The following is a 15,683-nucleotide window of genomic DNA, read 5'->3' as shown; positions in this document are numbered from 1 at the left end:
ATCCCCAAGCTTAGATGCTTAAGTCTTCTCGAAATATGCAGGGATGAACCACGGGGGCATCCCCAAGCTTAGACTTTTCACTCTTCTTGATCATATTATATCATCCTCCTCTCTTGATCCTTGAAAACTTCCTTCACACCAGACTCAAAACAATCTCATTAGAGGGTTAGTGTATAATCAAAAATTCACATGTTCAGCAAGGAAACAATCATTCCCAACACTTCTGGACATTACCCAAGGCTACTGAAATTTAATGGAGTAAAGAAATCCACTCAAACACAGTAAAAGAGGTAATGCGAAATAAAAGGCAGAATCTGTCAAAACAGAACAGTCCGTAAAGATGAATTTTTTCGAGGCACTTAACATGCTCAGATGAAGAAGCTCAAATTGAATGAAAGTTGCGTACATATCTGAGGATTACTCACGAATTTTTTCAAGATTTTACGATGTTCCTACAGAGAGAACAACTTATAACCGTGACAACTAAAAATCTATTCCTGCGCAGAAATCCAAATCTAGTATCAACTTTCTATCAAAGACTTTACTTGGGACAAAAACGAAATAAACATGATAAGGAGAGGTTGCTACAATAGTAACAACTTCCAAGGCACAACAAAACAGTAGCAAAATAAAAAAACATGGGTTATCTCCCAAGAAGTGCTTTCTTTATAGCCATTAAGATGGGCTCATTAATTTTAATGATGCTCTCGCAAGAAATAAGAGTTGAAGCAAAAGAGAGCATCAAAAGCAAATAAGAAACACTTTTAAGTCTAACCCACTTCCTATGAAAAGGAATCTTGTAAATAAACAAGTCATGTAAGCATAATACAACAAGCATAGGAAAACAAGACAAGCACAACTTCAAGATTTTCAGCAAAAAGAGAGGTGTTTTAGTAACATGAAAATCCCTACAACCATATTGTCCTCTCTCATAAAGATTTTCAGTAGCATCATGAACAAACTCAACAATATAATTATCACATGAAACATTCTTATCATGAGCTACATGCATAAAATTATTACTCTCCACATAAGCATAGTCATTACTATTAATTGTAGTGGGAGCAAATTCAATAAAATAGCTATCATTATTATTCTCATCACCATAATCATCATATATAGGAGGCATATTGTAATCATAATTAATTTTCTCCTCAATAGTAGGTGGACTGAAATTATGATAGTCATCATTGTAATCATCATATATATGAGGTAAAGTATCATCAAAGTAAATTTTCTCCTCCATGCTCGGGGGACTAAAAATATCATGCTCATCAAAACCAGCTTCCCCAAGCTTAGAATTTTCCATAGAATTAGCAACAATGGTGTTCAAAGCATTCATACTAATAACATTGCCATTAGCATGCATATAAAGTTCCATAGGTTTTTTAATTTTCTCTTCAAACACCTCATGTCCTAACTCAAGATAAATACTATAAAGATCTCTAATATTTTTGTTGTTTTCCATTAAGCCTAACTAGTGAAAATAAAAACAAGAAACAAAAAGATATAATTGCAGAATCTAAAGGAAATAGCTTCGAACACTCACACACCGGCAACAGTGCTAGGAAATAGCTTAGTAGTCGGAGGATGTGAATACCTTTTACCTTACCTCCCCGGCAACGGCGCCAGAAAATAGCTTGATGTCTACGCACGCTTCTATTCCTGTAGACAGTGTTGGGCCTCCAAGAGCATAGGTTTGTAGAACAGCAGCAAGTTTCCCTTAAGTGAATCACCCAAGGTTTATCGAACTCAGGGAGGTAGAGGTCAAAGATATCCCTCTCAAGCAACCCTGCAATTAAGATACAAGAAGTCTCTTGTGTCCCCAACACACCTAATACACTTGTCGGATGTATAGGTGCACTAGTTCGACGAAGAGATAGTGAAATACAAGTAATATGGATGATTATAAGTAGTAATTGCAATCTGAAATAAAAATGGCAGCAAGCGAACATGTAGCGAGAACTTGTTGGAAACGGTGTTTCAATGCTTAGAAACAAGGCCTAGGGATCATACTTTCACTAGTGGACACTCTCAACAATGATCACATAATTGAATAAATAAATGCTACTCTCAAACACTCTCTTGTTGGATAACAAACACCATTCATTGTGTAGGGCTGCAAAAGCACACCTCAAGCCGGAATAAACAAGCTCCACAACGTCATAAAGGAATCACACACGATGCGCACACTATCACCATCACACCGTGGAGAGTGACTCCGGAGTTCATATTAAAGTAACCTCTAGAGTGCATAATAGACAAGAGTAACATCTACATATTCAACTAGATTACAAAGCTCATGATCACATAAAGATCACACCATGGGAGAGAGAGATGAACCACATAGCTACCGGTAGAGCCCTCAGCCTCGGAGGAGAACTACTCCCTCCTCATCATGGGAGACAGCTACGGCGATGAAGATGGCGATGGAGTCGGTGGAGATGGATTCCGGGGGCACTTCCCCATCCCGGCGGCGTGCCGGAACAGAGACTTCTGTCCCCCGAACTTGGCTTTGCGATGGCGGCGGCTTCGTAACTTTTCGTGGAATATGACTCTCGGTGATAGGGTTTTCGCGACGGAAGGATTATATAGGCGAAGGGGCAGAGTCGGGGGACGCCCGAGGGGCCCACCCCATATGGCGGCGCGGCCAAGGGTGGGGCCGCGCCCCCTATGGTGTGGCCTCCTCGTGGCCCCTCTTCGTCTCCTCTTCGGTGTTCTGGAAGACTCCGTGGAAAATAAGACCGTGGGCTTTTGTTTCGTCCAATTCCGAGAATATTTCCTGTGTAGGATTTCGAAACCAAAAACAGCGAGAAAACAGAAGCGGCGGTTCGGCATCTTGTTAATAGGTTAGTACCGGAAAATGCATAAAAATGATATAAAGTGTATATAAAACATGTGAGTATTGTCATAAAACTAGCGTGGAACATAAGAAATTATAGATACGTTTGAGACGTATCAAGCTTCATGCTCATGTACAAAGAGAGCAACACCATTCTTCTGTCTGTCTTTCCCGAGTAAGTACACATCCTCTCACGGCCGTCGTAACTTATGCTTTCTTATATATTTCTTCCATTGCCGATTATTTCCAACATTCCATTTCAATTGCATGTGTTGAGCAGGGAAAAATACTGCACACTCATCATCCTAGATCCGAAGTGGTCACTAGCCCAGTATTTTGACTCATCGAGTACGACGACGAAGAAAGACTACAAGAGAATAAGGAGTGTTCTCGATGAGGCTATCCTTGGCTACTCCAAAAATGGAGGCACCTTCGACAAGAATGGGCAATATATCAGGCCGGACACTAAAAAGCTCGGGTTCAAGCACGTGATCGACTTCCCTTGTATCAAGCAGCCAGCTGGCAGCATTAAGGAGGCCTTCTATGTCCTCCATCACCTTAAAGGGTTTGTCGAGGATGCAGAGATGATGTGTCTGCCACCTAGTAAGCGAGACCCACTAAATTGTCGGGGGAAATCAGTGATGATGATCTTAGAGAAGACTTCCATCGCATTCAAGCTCTCGGAAATTATCTTACAAGATGTATCCAACGCATCGGGGCTCTTACACCAACTCAGAGGGTTGTCTAAGAGGGATATCGAAGAACGCCTACATAGGCAGGGTGATGGAAGGACGTGGACGACGAAGGACTTGTACAAGCCGCTCCCGGAGCCGCTCAAGAAGACGTCTCGTTGACCGAGGCCGGTGTGCCTAGCATTACTTTGAATCGATGGACAATTTGTACCGTGTTGTAAACTAAACTTGCTTAATTTGCTCGAAACGGTGGTCGTCGTTGTTGGACTTCAATTACTATTGTAGTCGTTATCGTTGAACTTGATTACTTATGTGATACCGATGCTATATGTCTTTTAGGTTTATTATTATTCCCTTGCTTTAATTCTTGTGAATATGTATGCGTGTGAACCCTCTAACTCTTTCCATTGCATTATATACTAATATGCCTTGTGTCCATAGAGATGACGTACTACGTCGTGTTCGAGGGGCGGGTTCTAGGAGTGTACGAGGAGTGGGAGGAGTGCAAGAAACAGGTGCACAAGTTCAGCGGAAACTGCTACAAAGGGTACCCGACTAGACACGAGGCGGTTGCCAAGTGGAGGACGCACCAGTCGAACAAGAGCAAGATGAAGATGAAGACCTTCCTTGTGCTCTCGCTCTTGCTCACCATCGTCGCGGCGGTACTCTATTTCATCCTAGTGTAGGCGGCGGCCGGTGTCACTTCATTTGTATCTAGAGATGATGAACTTAATTAATTTGCATGGATTATGAGTTGTATGGAGCTATATGTATTCCGACCGGGCATAACCGAACCGAAACCGAAAACCGAATCCGAAAAAACCTAACTGCACCTGAAAATTCGGTTTTTCCAGTTTCTGGTTAAGGTTACAGTTAACAGAAACATTAACCATATGAAACTCGGTTTTTTCGGTTTTAAACCGAAAAACCGCGGTTTATACCGAATTAACCGAAGTGTGGGCAAGGCGCCAAGGCCCACCCAGCGGGCAGCGGCCAGCGGCCCAGGCGCTCAGCCCAACAACTGCCACGCCCAGACGCAAAGACGCCCAGGTCGCTCGTCGCCTCGTCCTCGTCCAGACGCGAAGCGGAACCAGGCAGAAGGAGGCGGCGCGCGCGAACCCTAGAACTGCTGGCGGCGCGCCTTCCTCGGCCGTCCGGCGACGCGCTCCTCTATCCAGCCGCCGTCGCCCCCTCCTAGCAGGCCATCCCCGCCCCCTCCTTGCTGGCCTCCACTCCATCATCTCCAGGACGACCCGCGCCCAGCACCACGGCGAACGCGCCCACCACCACGGCGACCTGCGGCGACCACCACGGCGACCTGCGGCGACCACCACGGTGACCCGCGCCGACCCCCACTACGGATGCCTGACGGCCCCACCTCGGCACATCGAGGCTCCACACTCCGTTTCTCATCGTCACCGGTCATCCCCTAGTCCCCTACTCGGCTCTCAGGTAGCAATTCATCACTAACTCTACTCCTCTGAAAATGCTTTGAGAAATTTCAGTGTTTTGCATGTCCCTAGCTATCACGCTATGTATGAATGTATGATACAGAGATACATTTTGTGTTGTTTAGATGTCCGAGAGTGAGGGCATGTCATACCTCGGTGCTAGTCCTGATGACGCTGCAGCTTCTCTCCACACACCAGATGAGAGCCCAGACATTACTGTCAAGAAACAAAGAAACACACGCAGCAAGATATGGCAGCACTTCACAGTTCAGGAGAAGAATGCGATTCGTGCTAATTGTAACTATTGCGGTGCAGAACTGGGCTGCAAGTCTGCAAGTGCAGGTACTTCTTCCCTTATCAACCATATGAAATCTTGCAAAAAAAATCCTAGCAAGCTGGGTGGCCATCAAACAGAGCTTATGTACCAACCTAGTGCTGATGGATGCCTCGAAGTGGATGATGATGATGATGAGATAATATCTCTTGATTGATCTTCATGCGTGGAGGCCTGGAGGGGAAGCTGCTAAATGTTGCCTGACTTCTTGTAGACTGTAGTTATATTAAGTTTTAAATAGCTTACTACTGTAGGTCTAGACAGGCAGTAGTTGTTCCAGAACTGTACTAAGCTAAAGTAGTTGTTCCAGGAAGCTAAAGTAGTTGTTCTAGTAAACTTACTACAAGGTCACAATGTGAGGGTTAGACTGCAGTAGTTGTTCCAGAACTGTAGTAGTTGTTCCAGCTTGATGAAATCTTTTGAGTTTGAGACAGAATATTATCCTTTGAATCTATGGTTTAGTGAAATCTTTTGAGTTTGGGACAGAATATATTATCATTGGAATCTGTGATTTGGTGACTTACTGACTTGTATTGTATCTCATGTTACTGATGGCTGCAGACTGGTTATGCAAATATTTTTTACTTGACCAAATGCTACTTAATTACTTATATCCCATTTCCAAAAGGTTTTGTAAATATTTTTTACTTGACCAAATACTCACAGAAAGTCATGCCAAAAGTTGTCCCTGCCCGTCATTCAAAAATTGGCGTCAACTTTGGTTAATTTGGTTATTACCGAAACCGAACCGAAAGTTACTGGTTATTACCGAAACCTAATCGTATTCTCGTATAAAACCGTATTAACAGAAGTATTGAAATCGTATTTACCGAAAAACCGTATAAACCGAACCGATTTAACCAATTTAACCGAATGCGTAGTTATGATATGTATAACTCGATCGGGTTCTAAGTAATGTGATGATGATGTGATGGTTATATATGTCCATATTATATCTATCTATATTATATCAGTATATAACCTGTATAAAACCTGTATAACAAACACCCGTATAACACAACAGCAGTAGGCAGTACAAAATCGAGTACACCTGTATATTATTTTGTGGCGCAGCAAAATAAAATTCAGTGGCGCATTAGCTCGTGCGCCACAGAAACCTTAATTTTGTGGCGCATGCACTGGTGCACCACAAAAACCTTATTTTTGTGGCGACGTTTCTGTGGCGCACCGTGCATGCGTCACAGAATCAATTTTTGGTGCGTCACTGATGAGACTTTTCCTACTAGTGTAACCTCGAATTAGCAATTGTGGCAAATACATTAGTCTAACAAAAGGATGTCGGAGACGAAATGAACCACCATTTTTTATTAGCAGCTCCGAACAATGTATTTTGGGTGATCTGATATAAAAAGGCGTGGTTCAGTAACAAAACTCCAATTTATTTGTAATTAAGATGTTAACCAAGGTGTAGTTTTATGATATCTACTCTTGTATTTCAGAAAAAACACCCAATACAATGAGTCACACACCCATGTACACTAACACACACATGCAACCACGCATAGTGTCCACATTAGCATCTCGTTATCGACTGCAAATACGTCGTTTGCTGCTACAAAGGATAATCCACTTTGGTGACTTGTGACTTGTGAGAAATATATTGCGCCAAACATAGAGTTTGATCTCTGATGTGGTTGAGTGGGGGATAAAACCACATTGAATGTGATGCTTGGTTCTCTGAGGTCTGAGCTATGACAAAGTTGAATCTGTTTGGATTGGCCTACTTAGAGCATTTCCAGTCGCATCCCAAAGCGTCCCCTAAACAGCGACGGATCGAACATTTGGGGTACGTTGCTCCCCAACCGCGTCCCCTAAACGCCGCCCCCAAACTTTTTAAAATATTAAAATACTCTTTTTTTGTTTTTTTTGTATTTTTATTTCAATAGAGAGAAGAAAAATTCCACAAACTAATACATAATTGAAACATGATTTACACACACTAACACATAGTTAGGCACATGGTTTTACACAAACTAATACATAGTTTGGAACATGGTTTACACAAACTAACACATAGTTTGAACCATGGTTGAAATAACGAAACCTAACTAGTGTTGGCATCGCAGATTTCGTGTGTTCGCTACCAAGAAAGAACACTCCCAGGAACTCCCAGTCACCTAAACTCGAAAATCCAGCTGGTGATGATAGCCCTCCGTGCCTATTTTCGCTGCGAAGAAACAACACTCAATCATCCTCTTCCTCGGCGTCGCCGTGGTAGTGCTGGCGGCAGCACGTCTCATCGAACACCTTGACGCTCATGCCGCCCTCGTCAAGGTACGAGAACATGAGCATGCAGCCGGCTTTGAGGTCGTGGTAGCGCGCGAACTTCTCCCAGCCAGTGTAGAGGTACATCTTGCCGCACGCGTCGAAGAGCACGTCCACAATCCACCGGCAGCAATCGCAGGCAGCCTCCCACAGATGCAGCGAGGTCGTCTTGTTGCCGGCGACGAAGTCGGCGAACTTGTCCGGCACCCTCTGGATGCCGAGTGGGTCGCCCTTGAGGACGACGACGAACTCGAACAACACTTCCCGCTCCTCCTCCTGCAGGTCCAACGATGAAGACGACGGCGTCGCAGGCGACAGCGAGCGTGCAGATCTGCCGCGGCCACAACGACGACCACAACCACGTTCGCGACCTCGGCTTCCGCCTCTACCATCAATGGTATCGACTCTTGAGATGGTGGCGGCTAGGGTTGGGGAGAGAGGCGCTAGGGTTTGTGTGTGAGGGACGATAAGAGAGCGACCCTTTTAATAGGATGGAGGAGGGCGGGGGAGCGGTGGCGCTTATTAACACCCGCACACAGAGCTAGGCGCGAAGAGACGCTTCGCTGCGCCTCTGCGAGAACTGCACCGTCGCTGTGCGCCAATAACTTTCGTCGCGAGGTAGGTGACGGTTATGTTAAATTTCAATGTGCCGCTGACGCGTCGGTCCCGCCACTCCTCGCCTATCTTTTCGTTGTGTTTGATGTGCCACATGCGTTCCTTGTGTAGCGGGGACGGGCTCGGGATGCTGGATACCGTATTGGAGCGCGCCGGACAAAAATAGGCTTTGGAGAGCGCGGCTGGGAACTTTTTTTTGTCCGACGTGCCCCAAATCACTTTGGGGACGCTTTGGGGGACGTGGCTGATGATGTTCTTAGGACAACCCCATAAGGTACAATTATATTGAAGTGTAAAATACACGATAGATTTTTTTCAGTTATTTTACCCAGAATAGAAAAGAATTCGGAGATCGTAGATGTGTAAACAATCTTAAATGATGCGGCCGAAATGCAACATATAGGGACTGGACATGGAACTTGACTTGATATTGGTTGGAACTCAAAACTAGTGTAAAACCCCTCATGTTTTTTTCCTTCATGTGACATTTTCAATAAATATCCTTAAAAATATTTTCTTCTCTAGATTTAATTAACAAAAGGTTGAACTGCCCTATATGAAAACTGTTTGTTGTGAATATATTTATGAAATGCGTTTGGACATACTTTACAATCTAAAATGTTGATATATGAATCCTTAATATTTCCAAATTACGTGGAGTGTTTTTGTTTTTATAACTTATTACTATATAGTTCTATCTTTTTGTGGTTCATATTAATATATTCATTTTGTCAAGTCTGAATATCCATCTTTTTTTCGTTTTTGTTTTGTTTTTTCAGTGAATCCGAAAATTCATCTCTTCCTCCTCCCATAAGAGTCTGGGCCAAAGCCCATGTCTCCTATTGATAGGCCACATGCCTTTCTTAAGCCGAGCCTATGTAGTACTAGTGTTCCCCTAAAAAAAATGTAGTACTAGTGTCTGAGGTTGTTATGATTCTGGAGCCCCTAAATTTTAATTTGCTTCCGTTCCCCTTTTTTTTGTTTTGTTTTCGTACAAATTTCCCAATATTTTGAAAAGAGTGTTTTTTTTCCCTAAAATGAAGTTTTTTTTGTATTGCTTGGACACTCTTTACAGGTCACATGTGCCTTAGAATGGACTTCGAGCACTAGCATCTGCATTTTGATAAGCTGTCATTTTACAGGCAGCCTGAATCTGCGACGACTCGTAAGCGATGCCACTCTTGCAAATCAAATCCATGTGACTACCTGATCAAACTACCCCGCGGATCATAGAACACCTGATCAAGCACAGATAGGCACAAACATAGAGCTGAGCTGGTACAGCTCATCGACCTCCCATTCCACTTCTTCCTCACAAGAGTTATATTATGACACCGACCAAGACTAATCCCGCGGCCGATCGAGAGACCTAGCGACGGACACGTACACCGATCCATCCAGGGGACAGCGGAATCCTTCCACTCCAACGGCCGCCGAGTCCACGTGACCGCACGCAGCAGCAGCGCCGTTGCGCTGGCGAGCAGGCGAGTCCTAGACGGCCATTCCATTGATCAAAATTCGAACCGATCGAATCAGGGATCAGGAGTAGCTAGGACGGTGCAGCCCGTCTCGTGGCCTCGTGCCCGCGCGACGACCCGCCGGCATCCCAGCCGCGCATCGCTCGCACTGATCGATCGATCGATCGGCGCATTGTTTCCTCTCACGATCAGAGCACACGCGTCCCCTATATAAGTGGAGTAGAACGGCGACTTCCCAGGTAAGCTCTGCGCCAGATAGAAGCTCGGGAGCGGAGTAATATTCCAACATTCCCGGAAGCACAGAGGTCAGAGAAGAGTTCGAGGTACTAGGTACGTGCATTGGCGTACAAGGTGCAACGATCGATGATGGTGATCAAGGGCGGACGTCGCCTCGCGCTGTTCTTCTTGGTCGTCTGCGCGGCTGCTCGACCTGCTTCGTCCGACGATGGTGAGAGCTAGCCGCAAAATATAGTTGCATACTTTTGTTGCATGATTAGTTCGTACCACTAACGGGATGTATGAGTATGAGAATTGACAGTAATGGAGTAGATTGATATCTGCAAAAAACCAATGGTACAACTAGTGTGCTGGGTGTTAGTCAAATGAACTAGTGTCATTTGTTTTTTGTACGTAAGATGGTTAGTTTCAGCATTTATTTTTTTCACAGAAAGCCTGCGCGCAATAGAGCGCATAATTTAGATTTGCAGGGATGGTAGTAATATTTAGGGTCTGTTTAGAGCTTAGTATGCTGAGAATTAGCTTACGTCTCAGTAAAAATTGATTTGGGCAATAATTAGTTCAGCTTCCGTGTTATTTTTTTGTCGAGTTGTCAGGGCAATTTTTGTTGGGATGACACCGTTTCGCTGAAGGTCACGCGGCTGTGGGCCGGCCCATTTATGAAGCTCGTGACCTAAAAACGGAATTAAAATCAGCGTAGCTGGGATTAGATCTATCCTAGGTGCAATGGGCGAGAAGGCGGGAGCTTACCGCTAGGCTGCTGATGTGATGTTATTTACGTATGTGTAAGGACGCTCTTCAATTCTATTCGGGTGTTAGATCTGATAAACCAGACGCATAGAAGAGTATAACCACTTTAAATACCATCCTACAACCATAACAAACGTGTAAGAGCGCGTCCGGCCACACGACATGCTTTCAGCCGAAGCGAACAAAGCAAGTCCAAAGGCCGGATCGATCAAGTGTATTCACGTGCATGCATGCACTACTTGCTCAAGTATGTATTTCGCGTACTCGATCAGCCCAAATTCATGCTCACACACAAAAAAACAAAGAACCACTCTTCAACTTCTGGAATTAAAGAGAGCGACTATACCCACAACTAATCTCATCTGAAATTGGTTAGAAAAAAAATCTCAGTTGCAACCATACTTGCAACTGGAGAAAAACTCGGCTGCAACCATACTTGCAATCGAAAAAAGTCTAAGTTGTAACCACACTGCAGAAAGTCTCAGTTACAACCACTCTTGCAACTGGAGAAAATCCTAGTTGCAACTACAATTACAACTGGAGAAAAAACCAATTGCAACCACACTTGCAAAAAAAGTCTTAGTTGCAACTACACTTTCAATTGAACAAAAATGTCGATTGCAGCCATATTTGCAACTAAAAAATGTCTCAGTTGCAACTACACTTGCAATTGGAGAAAATGTTGATTGCAACCACACTTGCAATTGGGGAAAAATATCGATTGCTACTAAAAAATTTCAGTTGCAACTCCACTTGCAACTGTAAAAAAAAATATCATTTCCATCTTGTAACTGTACAAAAAATCTTAGTTGCAACTCTACTTGCAACTGCAAAAAAAATATCATTTGCAACTCCACTTGTAACTGTACAAAAAAATCTTAGTTGCAACTTCACTTGCAACTGTAAAAAAATATCATTTACAACTCCAGTTGTAACTTTACAAAGGAATCTCAGTTGCAACTGCAAAAAGAAATATCATTTATAACTCAACTTGTAACTGTACAAAAAAAATTCAGTTGCAACTCTACTTGCAACTGCAGAAAAAGATATCATCTGCAACTTCACTTGTAACTGAACAAAAAAATCTCAGTTGCAACTGCAAAAAAAATATCATTTGCATCTTCACTTGTAACTGTACAAAAAAATCCCAGTTGCAACTCTACTTGCAACTGCAAAAAAATATCATTTAAAACTCCACTTGTAATTGTACAAAAAAAATCTCAGTTGCAACTCCACTTGCAACTGTAAAAAAAATCATTGCTCTGTCGCAATAAACTTCATATATTATGCACAAAATAAATATAAAAATAAAAAGCAAAAAGTCCTAGAAAAATCAAAAAAACGTGAACCTCATATATTATGATGAATTTTCCTCAGCTATGTACAAAATACGGTTCGAAACCTGCTTCACGCATTTTATTTTCCACGCGTATGATTTTACTGTAATTGGTGCATACCCGCACGTAACAACGCTAAAAAACAAACAAAATTTGCACGAATCTCCGTGTATCAAGTACCGGTTAGAAAATCTACTGAGCCCTAAGCTAATTCCCAATCTACTGAGAATTAGCAAATTCTGTCCCAAAACTGCCGGAGTTGACTTGTTTGCGTTAATTAGTTCCATGACAAGCCACCAAGGAGTTGACTTGTTTGCGTTAATTAGTTCCATGACAAGCCACCAAGGTGTCACAGACATCCAACAAGGGCTAGCTCTGATGTGCGTTCTCACATGCGTAGGAAATGAATGTAGATCCAGAGTCAGGCTTCACGCAAGCGGAATGCATATACAACTAGTGTAGCTACGGTACTGCAGAATCTCACCATGTGAGATCAGATCTAGATGCTAGCTTCTTGATCTCCTAACTCGTAGCACTAGACAACAGTGCCTCGTCGGATCATGCATGATCTATGCTTAGCGATCGAATGGCAGCTTCATTCGATCGGCCTATGACACGTACACATTCTCTTGTTTTTAAAAAACTTCACATTCTCTTGGTTGGGAAGATTGATCCTCCCCTAGTGGGAAATTTCGCTGTAAAGCTAATAGTTCATTTTTGAGAGTTGTAAAGCCAATAGTTGAGGTAAATGGGAAGAACTACCCTCCCCTGCCGCCCTCCTCCCGGGCGGCAGCGGAGGCCCCCAGCCTCCAGCCCCGAGCGGATTTCGTTCACCCGCTCCTCAGGACGCCGCTGCTCCCGGCTCCAGTGGCGGTGGCGGCGCCCCTTCCGTCGAACGACGATGGGGTGGAGAGTGCTTCCGCGACGACACATCATGGGAGGTGATGGGGCGCAGGTTGAGGATGCCGGGCGGCATCGCTGCTTGGTCGTGGCCTGATGCACTTCGCTGATAGCCATGGAGGAGTGGGTGGAGCGTTGGTGGCTTTCGGCCCCGGCGGCAGTTCGGCAGTGGCGACATGCATGATCCGCGCCGCCTTTTTCTTCTCTAGTGATCCGACATGAGTGACTGGTGGCGTGGGGGCTGCTGGTCTACCTTTTATGGTGGCGGTCCTCAGGTTTCTCTCATGTGAAGATGAAGACATGTCGGAGGCCACTCTGCCTTGAACTGGCTAGAGTGATGAGTTCCAGAAAGCTCCGCCGGCAAATGGAATAGTGCATCTTTTGCATGAAGTTCGCTGGATCGGGTGGTATTCGGTCGCGCGCACTCATGCTTTTATTCCGACAGTTTGGTTCTAGAGGGAAAATCAGAAGAAGAGAATATCATGAAGGCCAGATGAGAGAACTAGCTAAGGGAGGTTTAAGTCTCCGCGATATTGAGGGACTTGCTTTGGTGTGCCGGGCTTCATAGTAGTGGTATGATAGTGGGGGCGATATCACATGTGAAGTTCAGAGTCCTACCTTTCAGGGTGAAAACCCAAGGTCTGCCCTTAACTGGTCGTATCTAGCAATGACCTTGTTGGAGGCATTGTTTTGAGAGCGAAGACTTATCTCCAGGGTGAAAACCTAAGATCGTTGGTCGGATGACTACGGTGCTGGAGCACTATTTCCTTCTTGGAGGCGTCGCTTTTGGATATTCTGTATTTCAGGTGTTGTCTTGGTGGTGGTTGTATTGCTGTTGTTAGCTCTGGGATACTATAGCGGGACTTTTGTTTCTTAGTTTTTTTTTCGGTAGTGTGTATCCTTACTGCTATTAGGAGGCTGGGTGTAATTGGTATCTTTTGATATCAATATAATTCCTTTATCGAAAAAAGCTAAATAAAAAGTTTATGAAGTCAAACTTAACGCCTTGCAGTAATAAGTAGTCTTCTTTTTGAGAAGAAATGTTGTGATAATCTAAAGATACTACTTTGTTGAGTGTATTCGTATTCATATTCCCATTCTTATTTTTGATTGGTATCTGTAGAATGATGACAAGCCAAAACATGGTTTAGAGGCTTAGAGCTCTAATATGTCTTGAACTTCTACAGGATTTAATTATTAATTCAATTCTCTTAACATTTTCTGATCTATACTTATACCAGCACACGAACTAGCTACTATATACATGTAAATAAAAACTAGCTAATACAAGTACACCTCTCTAACACGTCACATTACGCCAACAGGCCTGCTGCCGGATGGCAACTTCGAGGATTCGCCGGACAGATCCCAGATGGACGGCTCGAGGGTCACCGGTGAGTACACAATCCCACAGTGGAAGATCTCGGGGCACGTGGAGTACATCGAATCCGGGCAGAAGCAGGGCGACATGTTTCTGGCGGTACCGGAGGGCGCGCACGCCTTGCGGCTGGGCGACGACGCCGACATCCAGCAGCAGCTCTACGTGACACCGGGCACGCAGTACTCCGTCACCTTCAGCGCCGCGCGAACCTGCGCCCAGAACGAGAAGCTGAACGTGTCGGTCGTCCCCGGCGGCGCTCCCAACGAGGTCTCCATCCAGACGGTGTACACCAGCAGCGGCTGGGACTCCTACTGCTGGGCGTTCCAGGCCACGGCCGGTGTCGTCTCCCTGATCGTCCATAACCCCATCCACGAGGATGACCCGGCGTGCGGCCCCACCATCGACGCCGTCGCCATAAAGACGATCTACCCTCCTCAGGCCACTGCCGATAACTTGCTGAGGAATGGCGACTTCGAGCAGGGGCCATACATCGCCCCGGAATCACAGTATGGTGTGCTGGTGCCGGGCAGGGACGGAAACGACGTCTCGCCGCTGCCGGGGTGGAAGGTCATGTCGTATTCCAAGGTCGTCAAGTACATAAACTCCGCCCACTTCATGGTGCCGCATGGCTCCTACGCCGTGGAGCTGGTGGCCGGCGGCGAGGCCGCGCTGCTTCAGGAGGTGGACACCGTGCCCGGGAGCTCGTGCACGCTGGAGTTGTCCGTCGGCGACGCCGGAAACGGGTGCGTGGCCCAGGACCAGCAGCCGATGCGCGTGCAGGCGTCTACGACGGACCGGACCATGACAGTGGTGTACAATTCGACTGGCACGGGCGGGAGCAGGCGTGCCTCGCTCGCCTTCACGGCGAGCCGAAGCAAGACGCTGGTGGCCATTTGCAGCTCCGCCTACCACACCAAGTCCGACTACAGTGGCACCCGCTGCGGGCCCGTCGTCGACGACATCTCGCTCGTCTGTGTTTCGCAGCCGCCTGCTCGCCGGTTACTGCGTTAACGCGCTACAGAGGTTGAGAGTAGTAGTGCTCATATAGGCTGCACAACAGTAACAGTACCATTTCATTCGCTCCGTTTTTTTCTACGGAAGTTGCTACTTCTGTTTTTTTATCTGCTCGACTGTATCCGTATTAGATATGTTTTCTTTTTCGAAATGGAGAGCATAGCCCGACCTCTGCACTGGTATATGCACACAACCATTTTATGCGCAGTATCAAATTTTAAAAGTATTATAACTTATGGATCATATAAGGTGGACATAAAGATTAACCAACGAAAAAATAGAAATATATATCATCTATGCATCTTGAATCATTTTAGCCGCCAACCACCATGATTGTATATATCCCGAGTAACCGTCTCCAGTCAC

At 45.1% G+C, this 15,683-nt stretch overlaps 1 protein-coding gene across 1 annotated transcript; it reads left to right on the top strand.

Annotated features, from left to right (window-relative positions):
- Positions 1-10,061: 10,061 nt before the first annotated feature.
- LOC124670625 lies at positions 10,062-15,314 on the top strand. The gene is made up of 2 exons (XM_047207102.1): positions 10,062-10,146; positions 14,248-15,314. The coding sequence occupies exons 1-2, from the start codon at positions 10,062-10,064 to the stop codon at positions 15,312-15,314; spliced, it is 1,152 nt and encodes a 383-aa protein (XP_047063058.1).
- Positions 15,315-15,683: the final 369 nt, after the last annotated feature.

Source organism: Lolium rigidum, chromosome 7 (assembly GCF_022539505.1).
Source record: "Lolium rigidum isolate FL_2022 chromosome 7, APGP_CSIRO_Lrig_0.1, whole genome shotgun sequence".
Classification (NCBI taxonomy): domain Eukaryota; kingdom Viridiplantae; phylum Streptophyta; class Magnoliopsida; order Poales; family Poaceae; genus Lolium; species Lolium rigidum.
Note: the sequence above shows the minus strand (reverse complement) of the source record. Positions and strands in the feature narration are given on the sequence as shown.

Bases quoted from the DNA above. Each gene is read 5' to 3' on its own strand.
- LOC124670625 (XM_047207102.1), top strand. From the start codon at position 10,062: ATGATGGTGATCAAGGGCGGACGTCGCCTCGCGCTGTTCTTCTTGGTC. The intron at 10,147-14,247 runs GTGAGAGCTAGC...TTACGCCAACAG, and splicing joins ACCTGCTTCGTCCGACGATG to GCCTGCTGCCGGATGGCAAC.